Here is a 21,685-nt window from a genome sequence, read left to right as displayed (position 1 = left end):
TGGCCTTCCTCTTGTACTTCTCCCATCAACTCTTGCATTCATCACCTTCTTTAGCAGACAACCATTTTCCATTCTCTCAACATGGCCAAACCACCTCAACACATTCATATCCACTCTAGCCGCTAACTCATTTCTTACACCCGTTCTCTCCCTCACCACTTCGTTCCTAACCCTATCTACTCGAGATACACCAGCCATACTCCTTAGACACTTCATCTCAAACACATTCAATTTCTGTCTCTCCATCACTTTCATTCCCCACAACTCCGATCCTTACATCACAGTTGGTACAATCACTTTCTCATATAGAACTCTCTTTACATTCATGCCCAACCCTCTATTTTTTACTACTCCCTTAACTGCCCCCCAACACTTTGCAACCTTCATTCACTCTCCGACGTACATGTGCTTTCACTCCACCATTTGCTGCAACAATAGACCCCAAGTACTTAAACTGATCCACCTCCTCAAGTAACTCTCCATTCAACATGACATTCAACCTTGCACCACCTTCCCTTCTCGTACATCTCATAACCTTACTCTTACCCACATTAAGTCTCAACTTCCTTCTCTCACACACCTTTCCAAATTCTGTCACTAGTCGGTCAAGCTTCTCTTCTGTGTCTGCTACCAGTACAGTATCATCCGCAAACAACAACTGATTTACCTCCCATTCATGGTCATTCTCGCCCTACCAGTTTTAATCCTCGTCCAAGCACTCGAGCATTCACCTCTCTCCCCACTCCATCAACATACAAGTTAAACAACCACGGCGACATCACACATCCCTGTCTCATACCCACTCTCACCGGAAACCAGTCACTCACTTCATTTCCTATCCTAACAAATGCTTTACTACCTTTGTAGAAACTTTTCACTGCTTGCAACAACCTTCCACCAACTCCATATAACCTCATCACATTCCACATTGCTTCCCTATCAACTCTATCATATGCTTTCTCCAGATCCATAAACGCAACATACACCTACTTACCTTTTGCTAAATATTTCACGCATATCTGCCTAACTGTAAAAGTCTGATTCATACAACCCCTACCTCTTCTAAAACCACCCTGTACTTCCAAGATTGCATTCTCTGTTTTATCCTTAATCCTATTAATCAATACTCTACCATATACTTTTCCAACTACACTCAACAAACTAATACCTCTTGAATTACAACACTCATGCACATCTCCCTTACCCTTATATAGTGGTACAATAATTATGATTTGCTAAACATAATACGAGAAACCGTTTTTTTTTTTTTTTCAATAGAAAAAATGGTAATGCTATTATGTTCATATATAAGATAATCAATTATACATACAATTTTTAGCTTAATCAAATCTAAAATCCAAAGTTAATTCAACTTTAGCTTAATCAAATAAAAAATCCAAAGTTAATTCAACTTTAGCTTAATCAAATCTAAATCTGAATATTAATCAATTTTGGCATTAAGAGAATGATTCTCATAATTAAAGAATAAATATTGTAAAGTACTTAAAGTGAAATAACCACACCAAATAGGAATACTAATTGCTATAATAAGAATAAAAAAGGCATCAGAAGTGACCAAAAAACATCCTTACCACGAAGACAATCATAAATTCAGATGGAATATTTCCTTATAAGCTTCAGAACCTTAGAATCCACTGTCCCTCTTTCTTCTCGCTTTCTCTCGAAACAGCAAAGCCAGTAGAAGATTTCTTTAGAATACAGGAATAGAGTAAAGCAATGCATAATTCTTTTCTTCTAATTTACATAATAAAACATTGGAAGGTCCCACTCGACTTTGTGGTCAGTGAGTATAATTCCTCTTGGTTGCATATTGCATAAATTCCCAAATGGACTACTTCTTTATTGTAAGCATTACTGGGAAATTGAAGGTTGGAGATGGAATTGATAAAAAATCTTATGTCGTGTGTGTAACCTATTTTTGGCAATGTTTATTTTCATATGAACTACTTTTCTTTTTAATAATAGTATATAATAAATTAACACATGAATAGTATTTCTAAAACTAGCCATAATCCAATACTTTTCACAGGTTATTTATATAGAATATGTAAACACTATGGCCGTACTGCCCACCCACCCCTGAAAAAAAATGTATAATTTACGCATGTTATAAATATAATCTGTGTAATTCCTCAAGAAAAAATCTACAAATTATAAGAAAAGAAGGCAAAGAGGTTAATCAATATTCATACAACGACAGAGATCAAGATATGTAATAAATACATCAAACAAGATGACTAAATATATGCTAGAATGAATCTCATGTTAAGTCTAACACAAACTAAGACAAATGTAATCTCAGGATCTGTCATCGTAACAAAATACGTATGGAAGTTGCAATACTATAGAGAGATCCACTTCAAATCTTAGTGCTCTCTCTCTCTCTCTCTCTCTCTCTCTCTCCCTCTCTCTCTCTCTCTCTCTCTCTCTCTCTCTCCATTTCAAACAACACGCCTCTACCTCAAATGGTCTGACTACAGTTTAGATCGATATAATACAAATCCTCTTTACGAAAACATGATTTTTAATATTTCATTCGGTAATGTATTTCTCACATTCAAACAAGTTCATATAGATTAGTGATATATGTATGTATGTATGTATGTATGTATATATATATATATATATATATATATAAATATATATATATATATATATATATATGTGTGTGTGTGTGTGTGTGTGTATGCATATATATCAATATCTAGCTTTATATCTAAATCTATGATAGCGTATATGACGAAAATAAAAGTTTTAAATTTGATCATTCTCATAATATTTTAATAGATGGCACCAGCAGTCCACCTGCATTACAATCCCCAAGAGAGACTGTAATGCCAATGCATCTACATTTTCATGACGAGGAAGCAAATATGAAATGCATATCGTATTTGGAACAAGAAAACAAATATTCCAAAACCCAAAATAGAAAAACATTATCCAAAACGACCAACCCATTAATCCTTCTTTTTTGAAAAATGGTTGTAGTTGTTTACAAGTAATTTGGACTATTGAATGTCAACAGAGACAATGGAACTCGCGAGTTCAAACTCTGGGATGTTTTCGTTTATTGAAAGAAACGTTTTTTTATGCATCTGTTCATGCACAATGTTTATGTGCAATAAAGGCCTGTGTTCCTTTTCCATTAGCCACCTGGTTGATGGTACATGATTTATGTTATCGTTTAAGTGATTACTGTGTATGATTTACGGTACTTGGGTGTTCACACATACGGAAGCACACCCATATATATATAATTTATATATATATATATATATATATTATACACACACACACACATATATATATATATATATATATTATACACTCACACATACACACACATATATATATATATATATATATTATACACACAAATATTTATATACATATATATATGTAAACATATATATGTATATATATATATATATGTATATATATATATATATATATATTTATATATATATATATACACACACACACATATATATATATATATATATGTGTGTGTGTGTGTGTGTTTGTGTATATATATATATATATACATTTATATGTGTTTATATCTATGTAATTGTTTATATATTCTATATGATATATATATATATATATATATCCTCTAATTTATATGACATTTTTAGGGAAACCATAATTTGATGGATTTAACCAGTGCATTATTTTTCCTCTTTTCCTTTTCCTTGATTCTTGTACATTATGTTTTTCACAAGTCTCCGTTGTTTTTCAGGGCCACTAAACATTTTGGAAATCCTAATTTTTATATCATGTGAATAGATGTTATTAAGAATTATCCCCAAATACATCGTACTCAAATACACTACTATTGCAAATGAATTTCTGAAGCGAGAAAAGCCAAATAACCCAACACAATAATTCATAGTCTCTTTCTTCGAAGAACTTCTATCTTTGTCTTCGATCGTCCTCCATCACAGAATGAAAGGGACAATTCAACTCATATCTAAAGCTTCTCAGTTACCATGGCAACGGAACACAAATAAAAGATGTAGAGGTATATATCTATCTGCTTCACTCCTGTCAATATAACTGTGAAATCTAGTATATAGAACTGTAGATATAGATAACGATATAGAATTATAGTTTACTTATAATAGTTTGACGAAATCTTTAGAAGCCTATAAATTATTTTGAAAAGGGACATTTGCTTAACGAACTTTTTACACCATATAAAAGTTCTTGAAAGCATTTGCTTGTTGAGGACAAATGGTATTTTAGATTTAAACTGAAATTGTTTTGAATACAGGGAAAAACAATACTTCTCTATTGCAGAAATATAGAAGTTGACGACGACGACCAATCGCATTTGAGAATGTCGACTTCCCACAGCCAATCACAGCGTTCCATTTCTGGCGCAGGAAAAACAGGTCTTACAAAAGTTTTCTTGGGGATTAATGAATGAAATAGGAAGGAGCCGAACGCGAGTTTATTCACAACTTTTCATCACCTTCAAGAAAAGCTTATTTCTCACTTTATCCACCAAATATGATTTTTATAATGAAAACACGTCTGTTTCCTCTCTCTAAAACGTCTTAATTTATCGGTCATTTATTTAAATGCTACGCAATTCTTGGAATTGTTCTTAGATGTTCTTTTATATATCTAAATTTAATATTAATAATTCCTTCCTGTTCTCAAATTTTATTCTTTCAATTACACTGAGAAAGAGGTGAAAAGGTGGGAGAAATCACGTCAATATGTGCTTTGATATGGGTCTCTGAGGGTTGGTAATACTTATTACGTAATACTTAATGCTTAATACTTAATACTTACGTGTTTTTTTTTTTTTTTTTTTGTAAATAATAACATACTTTTAAGAAAATAAACTCACCTGTAAAGTCAAGAGGATATTACTATGTTATTGTATTTCTCATACTATTATTATTATTATTATTATTATTATTATTATTATTATTATTATTATTATTGGGAAAACTGTTTCATAATCCCTCAATACTGACATCTAGATAATCATGAGATATATAAATAATAAAATAAAGGCAAAAGTAAAGAATAAGATTACATTCGGTATTGTTTTTTCCTTATGAAACACATCACGTCTATAATTGTTGTGGGAATTCAATTTCTACATTTAAGTTTCATAATCTAAGCTGTTGAGAGAGAGAGAGAGAGAGAGAGAGAGAGAGAGAGAGAGAGAGAGAGAGAGAGAGAGAGAGAGAGAGAGAAAAAAAGAGAGAGAGAGAGAGAGAGAGAGAGAGAGAGAGAGAGAGAGAGAGAGAGAGAGAGAGAGAGAGAGAGAGAGAGAGAGAGAGAGAAATGGCAGTAATTATTACTTTAAACTGTTTTTTCTTTATTGTTGCATTATAAATATCGATAATATTTAACAGCTATGATTTTCAGATTCTTTGACCTACTAAAAGATATCTTTTATTAACATATTTTCTCGAGATAGAAACAAGGATTTCTTATAAAGTAAGTTAATTAAGTTTAAAATCCCTTAATAAAAGTAATGATCGTTTCCGCCAATTGTCATTCCATAGTTTAGAGTAGGGAGACAGCGCTCGGGGTCAAGACAAAACTCTACGTCATATATCAGTTTTACGAAGCAAAGATGTTAAAGTCTGGTTGAACAGGTTTATTTTGAGCACCAATAGATGTCACTATACACACTCAACTCCTAGGTGGATGGTTCTATTTTACTAGATGGGGGAGTTTGGTTGTCAATTTTATCTTTAAATGAAAATTCTTACTTTATATGTTTATCCTATTTTCATTATAATAATGCTTAATAATATCAGTTACATAAATGCATATGTTGCATATGTATGGACGTAATTTGATTCCTAATGAGAATCGTATAATTCAAATGCACTGTATTTTCAACCCTCGCTGATAATGGTGTCACCCAGTTGTGACGTCATGAGCTTACAAGGATATCTCAGGACTGCTTCCCTGTTCTGCCAATAGATGGACTCAGCGTGCACTTTTGAAGAATTTATATTCTATTGTCAATGGGGGACTGGATTGGGGTTGTGGAGGTAAGGGGGTCAAAGCAGTCTCGCCAAGTAGTTTACACAAGATACATGATTGGGTGTTTAATACTTTATGTGGTTTAGCTAGAGTTTGAGCAAAAATTTATATACTAAGGTATTCTCATAGTCTTTGATAAAGAACTTATAAAGCATCATGCTTTGATTATAAGATTTTATATAGGGCCACGGGAGATGCATTATGAACAAGGTTTTTCTTTCATTTAATCCTGAAATCGGTATTTGGAAAATTATTATTGTAATGAAGATTTTGTTCATGAATATGTGATCAATTCTATGTTTTCAAAATAGTTACATATATAAGAATAGCAGAATAGGGAACCATATTTTTATTTAGTTATTCATAATAAAATGACAATGTTAAACCACTAATAATTTGATTTTTGTGTTAGATTCATTTATTCATTTCCCCAGCAATGCCAGTCATAAGGACAAATGAAGAAATAGAAAGAAATTAAGACTCTGAGAGTAAGATGCCTGTAGGCTACATCTGAAGCTCAATGAAATTTTATAATCCAAAGGATAATTATGTGAGTAAATAAGAGGTTGGACTATTTCTTGAGAAATACCACCACTCCTCAGCAAATGTATTTGGATAATATTAGGTAATGGGCCGAATAGCCAAGCTTATACTTATTTAGTTTAGTGACTTTATGTCTGTATAATGGATTAGAACTTAACACCAGACAGAGATAGGCTACATGATGTGATGGCCGAGAGAGGGTTGTGACCTCAAAGGCAGGATGCAATCGACTGAGTTGTTTATTAATGTTTGTTTGTAGAGATTGCCTGGCCCTTTTGGCCAGACACGGGCTTTTGCAATCTTGCAGCCCGTAGGTGTTGGATAGGATGTATTGGGATAGGTAGTTGGGTGGGGGATATTCTGCAACATTTATTTTAGGATATTGGGATAGGTTTTGGGTGGTGATGGGATATTTGAAAAGGAGGGATTGACTGTGGAATATCGTCCTATGAGCCCACTGGCTCCAGTCAGAGTTGGAGAGAAAGAGTTATAGTAGCAAGTCCCGATAAGTAGGAGAGCTCGGGAAGGAGTTGAAAATTTGTAGTCAGAGAAATTGATATAGGTGAAGTAAAAAACACTTCATAGTGGTTTAAGCTTAAGTGTGACGTAGAGGGATAGTGTGAGATTTCAGCTAAGTAGGAGAAAGCTGAAAAGGAGGAGTTGTAGCAGTTTTAGTGGTAGAGATAGGGTGGAATATAAAATTCCTTTTTTTTTTTTATAAAATAATACTTTTGATACTTTTAATAGATATTTTCAAGGGGGATGAAGTTGTTGATGGCAACACAAGCCGAGGTGCGACAGCGGGTTGCCACCTGAAGAGAGAAGAATGTGTTGGACGTCAAAGAGACCCCTCTGATCCCTGCCCCACCCCCCGACAGGCAACACAGGCCGCCTGTGCGACAACGGGCTGCCAGCCGAGAGGAGGGGAAGATGTGCTGGAGGTCAAAAAGGACCGCCGACTACCACGGCCACGCCCCCAGACAGGCAACACAGGCCGCCTGTGCGACAACGGGCTGCCAGTCCAGATGATAGGAGGATAAGGCCGCAGCCACCAGCAATCCCCCAGCCTCAAGCACAGAATTGTAGAGAAGATAAGGTTTCTCTTTTAATTGCCGCTTTGATTTTTCTTTGACTTTGTTGCAAAGCTATCTCGGTGGAGGGTAACTCCAGAGAAATGCTGAGAGGTTATTGTGATTGTCAATAATGTGTTTGACAATTTCAGTTGCTGTTGCAGGAGTATTGGGATTAAGATCCTGCCGAAGTATGCTTGTTTCCTGACATTGCTGTAGATAGTGCTGTAAAGGTTCTTCTGTATCCTGATTACAGTACTTGCATGGTCTGATTGGTCTGTGCTGTGCTGCAGGGTCTTGGCCGTTATCTAAGATGATCTGCCAGTTGCATAGATATCCCAGTCGCAGTCTCCAGATGATTACTGCGTCCTGGCGAGGTGTTTGTCTTGCAATTGGGTGTGGTAATATGTTTGTGGCTTCAATGTACCACTTTGCAGATCTTGAGCCATCAAGGAAGGCCCTTCTAACTTCACTAGTCTTTTGAATGTTGCAGTAGGTGGCCATTTCATTTTGAATGGTTTTTAATGACTGTTGCAGAGTAATGCTGATAGTTTGGCACATTAAGGCCGATTTGGCTAGGTGGTCGGCCTCATCGTTGCCAGAGATTCCTGTATGGCTTGGTATCCAGTTCAAGGTGACTTGCCTGTTGTTTCTTTGGTGGAGCAGGGCTAAGAATTTAATTGCAGTGATAAGGTGCAAATTCTCTGTGGGCTTATTGTTGCTGAGGGCCATTGTGGCTCCTCTGGAATCTGTATGGATCGTTGTATTACCATTTTGTTGATTGGCAGAGTGTTCTAGGGCTTTTGCAATGGCCCGTAGTTCGGGTTGCAATGTAGAGGCATGGTTGGAAAGTCTCCAATTTGCTTTATATCCTGATGTAGAGATAACTGCAGCCGCAGCTGCAGGGATTGCACGGTCAACTGATCCATCTGTGTAGTAGGTATGAGGCGCAGGAGTGTTCCTGATTGCATTTTTTCCAGCTGCATTGAGTTGCTCTTGCGTGCAAAGAGCCTTGCTTGCTGCTGGTAGGATAGTGAAGTTGTATTTGATTGGATCACATGCCCAGGGAGCAGGAGGGATGTAGCCCTCAAACATTTGTTGTCCCTTAATTTTGTGAGCCTCGTTTTGCATCTGCATTCTTCTGAGTGTATCCAGTAGTTTCTTTGCATGGGAGCTGGGCGGATCAAGTTCTTCAGCAAGAGGTAGAAGCCTTTTTTATTTTGTCATTAAGTGGGCTTTTTCTGTCTGCGATGATTGACTTGAATATGATGCTGCTGTACCAACCGTGTATCACACAATTGGACATAATTCCTTTTGTATATATTATGCTTGTATCTTCGCTCTTCCCTCCCACGTAAACGAACATGAAAATTCCTGTCTGGTTTTTCCTCGGTAATATTGTCTGTCTTGTGAACTTGTTATGTCCTGTTGCCTTGAGGTTTTGTATATAAGGAGAGAGTTCTTAAACATTGCTGATTATCATGAAAACAATAAACATTAGATTCTCATCCTATACATTAGAAATTTAACGATTCTCGATATAAATAGAAAAAAAAAATGGAAGAAAGGTCTCACCAAGTATTAAAAATGGAAAATGAATTGTCAAAAGGAGGTATTTGGATCACAGAAAAAAAAATGAAGGAGACTAGAAACTATTCTTTATATCTTCTTATTGACTCTATCTGCGTCCTAATTCCTATGTATTTTATGGAAGAGATCTTTCACAAGACCAAAGAGATAAAAAAAATAGTTATATAAGATCCACTTAGGGGGAACTTCAAAGTAGAGATTCAGATTCTGCCTAATTCTTTTGGTAAGTGGCATTTAGCCTTCTCGCTCGCTTGGACCTGGAGGAGCCAGGGGGATTTCATCATTAACCTCGGGGTCTTTAAGGAGCATTATAGAGTAGGATAATGTTCGTCTTCTCCTTTCTAGGAGACTTTTCCCGCTGGGAATATCAGGAGATAAAATGGAAGTTGAGATGATAGATGCTGGAGTAGGTTTCCAAGATGAAAGAAAAAAGTTCTTGCATGGTAAAGAATTTTCGATGTTGAGCTAAAAAGGGAAACTGTTCAGAAAAAGATATATATTTTTTAAAAGCAATTCAGCTGAAAATGTTATCAATAAAAGTAGTCTCGCTGTATATATTTCAATGAGAGCTGATTAAATATATTAATTAATCAGAAGGACTTTTCCTTTTTTTTAAGGAATTAAAGTAAATATTTTGTTATAAAAAAATATTCTTATATTATTTAGTCAAATAAGAAGTAAAAGAATATATATTGAATATAAAGAGGGATTTTTCAAACACAAAAAAAAAAAATGGTTTAAAAAGGTTTTTGAGGAATTATGCACAAACGTTTATTAGTAAAATTATTTTTATGGTACATATTCCAATAAAGAAATAAAAAAATAAAATAAGTAATTCATAGAATATATATATATATATATATATATATATATATATATATATATATATATATATATATATATATATATATATATATATATATATATATATACACACACACACATATATATATATATATATATATATATATATATATATATATATATATATATATATATATATATATATATATATATATATATATACTAAGACTGGATTATCTGACTTAATGATAGAAACATCATTGATTCACCTAAGACAAGGAAGTATGAATCTCTTGAATTTATAGATTATTATCAGATATTTGTAATTAATAAATATTTTTTTCTATGAGGTTCTTGACAAGCAAACTTTATCAATGATACTTTTTTTTCATTCCGTTCAACAAGCAAATTTACGTATGGAAACTGAATTTATTTGCATAGAGCAAAGCCGGGAGTTATTTCTTTGGAAAATACTGTCCTCCGAAAAGATTTTGGCCGGTCAGTTAGGTATAGAAAACATATTAACTAAATATATATATATATATATATATATATATATATATATATATATATATATATATATATATATATATATATTGTAAGTAAGCCTTAGGTTTTTTATAATGTATTAGCTTACTTAGGTTAGTTTTTGAGTTCCTCTTTCATTTTTTAAGGCTGTAAAGTTCATGGTTAGTTCGCCTTCTTGTTAGTAGGGGTCTCCTCACTCCAGTGGTATTTTTGTATAGTCTTGTTGACTAATCCTCCCTGTTTCTCCCCTCCATATTTTGGCTCTACCGAGTGGACTTGAGACCGGGTTTGCAAGCTGCAGGCAGTTGGTATCTGCACCCCGAATTGTGAGCCTGTTACCTCTTGGATTTACAGCAAGTCTCTGAACAAATATATATCTTCAGATCAACTGGCCGTTCCTTCACATCTTCGCCATTTTATTATTGCCTCTGGTGCAGTACTTGCCAGAGGGGCCTTGCTTGGCGACGGTAAGGCGTGTCATTCATTTCTTATAAATTACTGGGATCCGGCGTCCATGATTATGAATGACTAGGATTACGGCTGTGCTGCAGTGTCAGATTAATTTTCTGTTGGAGCTCGATAGTGGTATTGAGAGTTGCTTTCCTCTGCCCTTATTGAAGTACTTATGGGAGGAGACCTTCATCATCTCATCATCATCCTTTTGCATGTAAAATTTAGGTTATTAATTTCTTTTCGTTATTTTCTATTCCTCTCTGGGCCCCCTTTCCTCCTTCAGAGGTTGAATGTGTTGACTAATAATTTGGGTATATGTTTTGTAAGTGGTATTTTTGATTTAATGTTAATGATGAGGCCTAGTTATTACTTTCTGTATTTTATTGAATTGTAATATATATTGGTTTTTATTTCATTGTTTTGATATCCCCATTGAGTTATTCTTGTGCTGCATTTACCTGGGCTTGCCTCCACCTTTGTGGATTGCTGCCTTTTGAACACCTAAGTTTTTATGGTATTGATTATTTATGGTCCTGTAGGCCTAGTGTGTGTTGTGGTCCAATGAGGCCATTACAATTGGCGACCTTGCCAGGATTGATCGTATCCTGTGGTGTTCTTGTTGCAGTGCAAGCGTAATTAATGGGGTTTTGTTAGTGTTAGGTGGCATGGTTACACCTCCTCAGTGTTTGGTTGGTTGGCGCTATTGCAAGTGAAATAATTATGTTATTATATGTAAAGTGTTGTAATTACTTGCAATCAAAATGGATGACATGAATATCGTAGAGTTGCTTGAAGGAGAGAGATGGCAGGATAGGTTGGCCGAATTAAACAAAGAGGAGTTAGAAAGTGTGGCAGATTTTTTTGAAGTCGAAAGAACGGTAACAATGAAGAAGGGTATACTATTGCTAAAGGTTTATGAGTAAGTTAAGGAGACTAAAACAGGAGCCAGACCCAAGGTTAGGAAAGAAAAGGGATTGTCAGTAGAAATTTTGGATAGACAGATTAGTCTAAAACAAATGGAAATACACCAGCCAAAAATGGCGTTTAAAGAGAGAGAGAGAGGGAAAGGAAGCATGAGCTAGCTAAGTTGGCTTTGCAAACGCCAGGATCACCAGGGTCTCCTTCTCGTGTTGAGGCTTCCTCCTCCTTCTCAAATTTAGCTCAGGCTTTGAAGTTTGACCCGAACTTCCAGGAAGATAATGTTGCAGAGTTCTTTATGTCATTTGAAAGAATTGCTAACAGGTTAGAATGGCCTATTGGATTATGGACTACCCTTATCCAGAGAAAAATTGATTGGGAAAGCCCAAAAGGTATATGTAGCTTTGGAAGAAGATCTCTCCTCGGATTATGAGAGTGTAAAGGTGATAGTGTTGAAGGCATATGAGCTCGTGCCGGAGGCCTATCGGCAAAGTTCCGTAATTTGAGTAAAAATGAACATCAGACTTTCGTAGAATTTGCAAGGAGTAAAGAGCAATATGCTACTGATTGGTTGAAATCTAAAGAGGTGGACAATTTTGATAAATTTGTTGATAAATTTCCGAGTAAAAAGGTGGATGTGGTTCTCGGAAATGAGATTGTGTATGAAAATAAATATGTGCCAATTGTGATTAATCCGGATGTGGAAGTAGGGGTAGTCACTCGTGCTAAGGCAAAGGCTGTTGACGCTGCAGAGTCAACAGTCGACGTTGATTTGAGTAGTTCAGGACGTAGTGATGTATCTGTAGACAGTAGTAGTAGTGTTAGATTAAAACTCAATTGGACTGTTAAAGAACTTGTTTCGGTTCAGAAAAAGGAGTTGGGTAGTCTCCCTATTGAGTCTGGTGAGATAACGAACGTGACAGTTCCTATTTTTAAGGTAATTAATAGCATATTATATAGAATAAGTAGACCAATTCATGCCTCGGTGGAGGATTACGAAATTATACGACAGATTGTGGTTCCTGAATGTTACCATCATGAGTTGATGTCACTAGCTCACGAGAATGTGATGGCGGTGTGGCGGGATGTTGCAAGGACAACCCCCACACCCTGAATCAGACTTACAGACAATGGTCTCCACAAAACAAACTTTCCCCTTACGTAATCTACAACCAGACTCTTGGACAAAAGGACAAAACAAAACAAAACATAACCTTAAAACTATAATTCTTAAACCTTAAAATAAATCATAAACCATCCACATTAAAAATAAATACTTTAAACCAATCAAAACTTAACACTTTAAACTAATCAAAACTTAACACTATAAGATAAATAAAACTAAATATATAATTAACAAAAAACCTTTCCGCAATCCAATAAATCCTAACGAAACTTAAAACTAACCGCAACCCAAACATGAAAACACAAAACACATATATATTACGAGTTCAACACCAAAATTTGTATGCTCATATATATTATTTGCAACACAGTCGTTCACAAACTGCCGAACTGTCTTTCACGGCACAACCCTCAATCTGTGATTAACAGGTTAAACTGTATGGCAAGTTGCCACCACTGCCTCCCTAATCGGGGTCGTAATCATCATCGTCATCATCCTTATCATCATTATCATCATCAATAGCAGCAATCGAAGTTCATTCGGTCCGGGTCATCAACAATAATCTATCCAAAGAGCAGTCTTAAATACAATCTCTTACAGGCCAGGTCGTCAACTAAAGATCGGCATTCAAAAAATAACCCTCCAAAGGAGTTAGCCTCACCAAAGGAGGAATCGCAGTCTGCCAAAATAAAAAAGAAAAACACTTACGAACACTTCTAGCTAACTGAACTATCGCACTATAATCAAAGATAAATAATAAATTGTTCCTATCATTCACAATCACGACAAGCAAAGATAAACAAAACTGTACTTACTTTGAAAATCAAAAAACACTTCCATGCTGGTCGAAAAAATATAAATATAATCCAGCTCTCACACAACTGCCTTATGCTGCAGTCAAATAAAAAAAGCTTTCGCTCCGAAACATTCACCACTGTCGTAACCTAACTAAAAAATGTAAACAAACAATCTCATTTGTACCAACAGTCTTTCTCACCACCAACGATCATTCTCTAACTACCACTTGCTCTTCGGCGCGCACCGCAGTCACACAAACACACAAACACACACACAAACACACACACAAACACACACACACACAAACACACACACACTCTCGCGCGATCTAGCAAAACTAAAGCAAATGAAATTCTCTCTCTCTCTCTCTCTCTCTCTCTCTCTCTCTCTCTCTCTCTCTCTCTCTCTCTCTCTCTCTCTCACACACAGGATTTGGCAAAACCAAAAAATAAAAATAAAGCAAAAATAAATCCTCCACATTCCTCCCCCCTTACTTTGCCAAATCCTTCTCACACAACACTTACATTATTTTTTACATAACCCAGTCGCAGACGGGAACGGGACCTCTACTCCGAGTAACTGGGCCTCCATACACTCTCTCATTCACTTCTTCCTTATCACAATCATTCGCTATGTTAACACTATTCTTATCTAAATCCCTATCATCTAATATATCATGTACAATCCCATCTACCTCGTTCTCGGTTGGCCCTATAATTACACTCATTTCTGTAAACAGTTCATCCATTTCATCAAAAACATTCTCAACTTTAGCAAAAGATTCATTCATGCTACTTATCATTCTCCTGTCTCTCATTCTTGCGTTATTCATTTTTTCTTTTACATAATCTAACGAAAAGCCACACACACTATAAGTATCATTCATACTCAGCCATGATTCATCTGTATTAATACATTTATCCTCCACAATCACTTGTACATTTACACCCTTGTCATACTTATTCGTATTCTTACCTATACCTATAAATTTCCCTTGCACTTTCTCCTCACTTAAAACTTTCAAACGCCTCTTTTTCCTATATTCAACTAACACTAATTGTTTATTTTCCAGCCATAACTTCTCATGCATACTAGGTTCATACTTGCTCATTTCCAACCAATTACTCATCCCATTCTCACAAACATTAATCCTATTCCTTCCACACACACAGGAGGACTCACCCAGCTGAACCCTCTTACACTCTAGTTTCCCGAACATCCTGGCTGATTTACTCCCTTCTTCCTACATACCCTAGCTACATGCCCATCTACACCACATTCAGTACACTTACCCCGCGGCTCCTTGCACATTCTAGCATAATGACCATCCTTACCACAATTGCCGCAAATCACATTCGTACGATTGCTCCTACAACCACTCGCTATGTGCCCAGTCATACCACACCGATAACATTTTACCTCTTTCTCTTTCTTGCACTCGCTAATTCTATGCCCTACCTCACCACATCCAAAACAAGCACCTAGAGCCCATCTACATTTATTCTTCTTATGTCCTACTTTCCCACACCTATAACACTTTTCATCACGGACACGGCTATCTGACATACCTCGATGCGCACTCACACTCCTATCCCTATTGCGCCAATTACCCTGCCTAAATCCACCATTTGCTTGCACAGTTCCTCCGTTACTTGCCCTAACAGTCCTATCTATTACCTGATCAGCTATCTGCATTGGTCCTCTCAAAATTGCATCATTATAACTAACAAATTCTGGCACACTTTCCTCCATTCCAGTTCTTACACTCACAGATTTACTTTCTTTCATACATCTATCCAACTCGTAATCCTCAACTATCTCTAAAATATCATCCCATGTCAATCTTTCTTTCGTCCACCTCATTTTCTCCTTCCGTTTCAAATTAACAAACTTAGCAACATTCTCGGGTACAGTAGCCAAAAACTTCTTCATTAACTCCTTATTCTCATTTATACCTTCATCCCCATACTTCTTCCTAGCTAAAGTTTCCAACCTACATACGTACATTGATATCGCTTCTCTTGCATTCATCCGTGCTTCATCAAAATCATTCTTACGCTTATACTTAACACTCCCTTTCATACGTTTTACCTGCTCAATTATTCTCGTTTTCACACTTTCATAATCAACGTCCCCTACACTCATTATCACTCCATACATCGTCAACAAATACCCAGTCAAATATTCTCCTAACTCCCTAGCCCAAATTCTTTTACTATCACCATACTTATCCTGACAATACCTCTCATACTCCTTGAAAAAATCATATACATCCCTACTGCTATGCTCATTGAACCTTTCACACCGAGGTACCTCTCTCATAAACACAGTCTTACACACATCACGTTCATTCTCACTGCTATCATCACTGTCTACTCCCTTGTTACCTTCTTCCTCATTTGAATATAATGAATCCACTTCCACACTTAAATTCCTATCCTTAACCATTCCCTTCTTACCCTTTTTCTTACTTACCACTTTCACCCATTCACGATCGTCCTTGCTATCAGCCTGATACTTTTTCTTCTCTTTCTTCACATCACTTTTACCTTTCTTCTCATGATTCCTATCACATTTCTGTTCATCCTTACTATGCCTTATTCCCTCATCTTCAATCTCACTATCACTATTACTATTACTATCACTTCCTTTCCCATTATCACCTACCTTAACGTTCTCATCCACTATCAACCCATTACCCGAAGCTGAGGACACTCCTCCGACTGCACCTTCCCCCATTAAAGTCTTCATCATCCCCAATACTTGCCCCATCATATCTTCCATTCGTTTCTCTATTCGTTCTTCATTCTCTCGCATCCTCATCTCAACACATTCTTCCACTCTCTCTACTGTCCCCTTTAACTCCCTAAGCTCCTTCTGCATCGCCGCATTCTCCCAGTTCAACCTCTCATTCTCTATTAGCAACCTCTCCTCACGCTCCTTACTCAGCCGCAATTCCTCCTCCAAAGCCATTAATTTACCTTCCATTTTTCATCAACCTTATATCTAAATTCTGTCCTTCGTCCAACAGTCCGGCTTCCTATCCCACCTCGGCAGTCCCTGTTCGGGCGCCAAAATAATGTGGCGGGATGTTGCAAGGACAACCCCCACACCCTGAATCACACTTACAGACAATGGTCTCCACAAAACAAACTTTCCCCTTACGTAATCTACAACCAGACTCTTGGACAAAAGGACAAAACAAAACAAAACATAACCTTAAAACTATAATTCTTAAACCTTAAAATAAATCATAAACCATCCACATTCAAAATAAATACTTTAAACCAACCAAAACTTAACACTTTAAACTAATCAAAACTTAACACTATAAGATAAATAGAACTAAATATATAATTAACAAAAAAACCTTTCCGCAATCCAATAAATCCTAACGAAACTTAAAACTAACCGCAACCCAAACATGAAAACACAAAACACATATATATTACGAGTTCAACACCAAAATTTGTATGCTCATATATATTATTTGCAACACAGTCGTTCACAAACTGCCGAACTGTCTTTCACGGCACAACCCTCAATCTGTGATTAACAGGTTAAACTGTATGGCAAGTTGCCACCACTGCCTCCCTAATCGGGGTCGTAATCATCATCGTCATCATCCTTATCATCATTATCATCATCAATAGCAGCAATCGAAGTTCATTCGGTCCGGGTCATCAACAATAATCTATCCAAAGAGCAGTCTTAAATACAATCTCTTACAGGCCAGGTCGTCAACTAAAGATCGGCATTCAAAAAATAACCCTCCAAAGGAGTTAGCCTCACCAAAGGAGGAATCGCAGCCTGCCAAAATAAAAAAGAAAAACACTTACGAACACTTCTAGCTAACTGAACTATCGCACTATAATCAAAGATAAATAATAAATTGTTCCTATCATTCACAATCACGACAAGCAAAGATAAACAAAACTGTACTTACTTTGAAAATCAAAAAACACTTCCACGCTGGTCGAAAAAATATAAATATAATCCAGCTCTCACACAACTGCCTTATGCTGCAGTCAAATAAAAAAAGCTTTCGCTCCGAAACATTCACCACTGTCGTAACCTAACTAAAAAATGTAAACAAACAATCTCATTTGTACCAACAGTCTTTCTCACCACCAACGATCATTCTCTAACTACCACTTGCTCTTCGGCGCGCACCGCAGTCACACAAACACACAAACACACACACAAACACACACACACACAAACACACACACACTCTCGCGTGATCTAGCAAAACTAAAGCAAATGAAATTATCTCTCTCTCTCTCTCTCTCTCTCTCTCTCTCTCTCTCTCTCTCTCTCTCTCTCTCTCTCTCTCTCTCTCTCTCTCACACAGGATTTGGCAAAACCAAAAAATAAAAATAAAGCAAAAATAAATCCTCCACAGCGGGACATTTTGGTATTCACTAAACAGTCAGTAGGTTACTAAATAATTTCTTTTGGCCCAAGCTGAAAGGTGATGTTAAAAAATTTGTTAATAGTGGCGAGGTTTGTCAGAGAATCGCCAAACCTATCCTACCTATTCCAAAGGCTCCATTAATATCTATCCCAGTTGTGTCTGAACCTTTTCGTGAAGTGTTAATTGGTGTTGTTGGTCCTCTCCCAAATTCAAAGAGTGGAAATGAGTATATTTTCACTATTATGGATCGTATGTCTCGGTACCCCGAGGCAATCCCCTTGCGGTCCATAAGGAGTGAAAAGATTGTAGAGGCATTAATAGGTTTCTTTTCAAAATTTGGTCTCCCGAAGGTAATTCAGTCCGACTGCGGTACTAACTTCACGAGTCGTTATTTTAAGCAGAAAATGACTGAATTGGGCATTAAACCGGTAACTTCCTCACCTTATCATCCAGAGTCACAGGGTGCTTTGGAACGTTTTCACCAAACTATGAAAAGCATGTTAAAGAAATATTGTATTGGGAATGGGGCTGAATGGGATAAAAACCTTCCATTCCTCTTATTCGCTTTCCTCTCTATTCCTGGTCAATCTCTCGGTCTCTCTCCTTTTAATTTGATTTTTGGACATTTTGTAAGGGGTCCGCTGGATATGGTGAAAGAGACTTGGGAGGGAGATGCCCCTGATTTGAATTTGATTGATTACCTTAATAATTTGAATGCTAAATTAACCAGGGCTTGGTCTTTTGCAGGTGAGAATTTGTTGAAAAGTCAGAAGAAAATGAAATTTTATTTTGACAGAAAGACTGTGACCCGAGACTTCGACGTAGGACAGAAGGTACTGGTTCTGATACCTATCCCAGGTAATTCTCTCAAAGCTACTTTCCAGGGACCATGGAAGGTATTGAAGAAGGTAAATAACATTAACTTCTTGGTGGAAACCCCCGATAAGAGAAGGCTTCATCAATTGGTACATATAAATATGATGAAAGCTTTCCATGAAAGAGAGAAGGTTAGGCCAATTGCGACTCTTTGTGACGGTAGAAATGACTTGGTCGGTTATAATGCTTCTTTTTCAGATGAGCATAATAATGATCCCTTTTCAGAGGACAGGGACTTGAAAGATAGTGAATGGCTGGCAGGTAATGTCGAGGCTTTAGAAAATTTACCTTAGATGTTGGGTCACTTGGGTAAAGATGAGCAACAATCCTTGAGAAATTTGGTTTTAAAATATAAGGACATGTTTTCTAATGTGCCCGGCAAGACCACGATCTTGCAGCATGACGTGGACGCCACGCCCGTGAAACAGGCTCCTTATAGGTTGAAGCCAAAAAAGAATGAAATCGTTGCTAGAGAGGTTGAGTATATGCTCAAGCATAATTTAATCGAGCAGAGTTGTAGTCGTTGGTCATCTCCGGTTGTGTTGGTGAAGAAATCGGACGGAGACTATCGTCTTTGTTTTGATTATAGGAAGCTTAATGAGGTGACCAAGGCTGATAGTTTTCCATTGCCTCGTGTGGAAGATTGCATTGATTGCATGGGTCGGGCTAAATATATTACAAAATTTGATTTATTAAAGGGATATTGGCAGGTGCCTTTGTCAGAAAGGGCCAGAAGTGTTTCGGCTTTTGTAACCCAACAGGGGTTATTTCAGTTTAAGGTAATGCCCTTTAGGATGAAAAAAGCTGCTGCCACCTTTCAGAGACTTATGAATTCGTTGGTTAGTGGTCTAGAGGGGTGTGTGGTGTATATCGATGACTTGGTTATTTTTGGCGACGACTGTCAGTCGCACCTGAAGAGAATTGAGGCCTTATTCAAAGTTCTTAGGAAAGCAGGCCTGGTTATTAATCTAAGAAAGTCGGATTTTGCAAAAGCAACGGTGGTATATCTTGGAGATGAGATAGGAGCAGGTATGGTGGCTCCCAAGGAGGCTAACATTGAGGCCATTCGTAAAGTAGAGGTTCCTAAATGTAGGAAATATTTGCGAAGGGTATTAGGGATGTCAAGCTATTATCGCAGATTCATTCGCAATATTTCAGACATTGCGGAACCTCTTACTGCTTTGTTGAAGAAAAATGTTAAATTCGTTTGGAGTAAGGAGGCTCAGGAAGCATTAGAGAAGATAAAACTGGTCCTCATTAGTCGGCCTTTGTTGACAGCTCCCAATTTTGACGCTCCATTTCAGCTTACCACTGATGCGAGTGATGTGGGGGTTGGTGCTGTATTGAGTCAAGCTGACGGAAATGGTATCGTCCACCCGGTGGCGTATTTTTCTAAAAGCTCACTTTGCCTCAAAGAAAATATTCCACAATCGAGAAGGAGACGCTGGCCTTGATCTTAGCATTAACTCATTTTAATGTCTATCTCTCCTCCTCAGGTGGGCCCATCAAAGTTTGTACGGACCATAATCCATTAACGTTCTTGAATCGGTACAAGAATAAGAATCAAAGATTGATGCGCTGGAGTATTTTGGTCCAAGAATTCGATCTAGAGATTAAGCATATCCCAGGTAAAGAGAATATGGTGGCCGATGCATTGTCCCGGCTGGCAGAGTAAGTGCGAACGAGATAATTATAAGGGTTTTTCTTCACCTGTTGGTAAGTTTTGTCACTCGTGGTAACTGTTTGAGTATTAATAATTATTTATATATGGTTTCTTTTATTTGGTTGAACCAATTATGTAATGTAACACTCCAATGTTGGATGTAGTATTGACGGTTGATTATGATTTGATATGATGATGGATGTTGAACAAATGTAAGATTATTATTGTTCGTTGATGCATGCAACTGTTATTTTAAAGGTTAATTATATCTTTATGCCTTTAATTGCTTGTGGAGGTGGTGAAGTTTATAATGAACTGGTGTTATTTTTTTTTTTGGGGGCGGGTTGAATTATGCTTAAAACTGAGGTTTTATCAAAATTATCTGGTAATGTGTGGTGGTTTAGGTATTTATGAATGATCCTATATTGGACTCCTTATGTTTCAGGTGATGGTATTTATTACGTTAGTTGGGTATGTAAATTAGGTTAAGATTTTTGTGACAAACTGATTTGTTTATACACCCCTTTGTCAGGAGAGTGTGGACTCCAAAGTATTGTTAATAGTGCGTAAAAGAAAAGTGCTGTGTTAGTGCTGTAACATTTTATGTGTTCAAGACACTTGGGTGAAAGGTTAATGTACGGGTGCTATGAGGGTTGTGCTGTGAAAAAGTACAGCTAAGGTGTATGATATTTTCGGGACATTAAATCATAATACCTTTGAGGCTTTGAACAATTCACAAGGGAAGAACCTCCTTTCCCTTCACATACCTTGCCAGTCTGGTGTGAACAGCAAAATGGTGTACTATTTATATTTGACGAAGGATGTGGTGTATATTTAAGGTAGCCTATGAGGCATTA

The 21,685-nt window shown here is 36.8% G+C and overlaps 1 protein-coding gene across 1 annotated transcript in view; it reads left to right on the top strand.

Annotated features, from left to right (window-relative positions):
• Positions 1–19,959: 19,959 nt before the first annotated feature.
• Positions 19,960–21,685, top strand: part of LOC137626811 (neuroligin-4, X-linked-like) — a 29,914-nt gene continuing 28,188 nt past the window's right edge. The window contains exon 1 of the mRNA XM_068357800.1: positions 19,960–20,194. Within this exon, the coding sequence (XP_068213901.1) occupies positions 19,960–20,194 (235 nt within the window). The remainder of the gene's footprint in view (positions 20,195–21,685) is intronic.

The sequence above is a fragment of the Palaemon carinicauda genome, chromosome 34 (genome assembly GCF_036898095.1).
Source record: "Palaemon carinicauda isolate YSFRI2023 chromosome 34, ASM3689809v2, whole genome shotgun sequence".
NCBI classification, from domain to species: Eukaryota; Metazoa; Arthropoda; class Malacostraca; order Decapoda; family Palaemonidae; genus Palaemon; species Palaemon carinicauda.
This window is presented reverse-complemented; position numbering and strand designations above follow the sequence as displayed.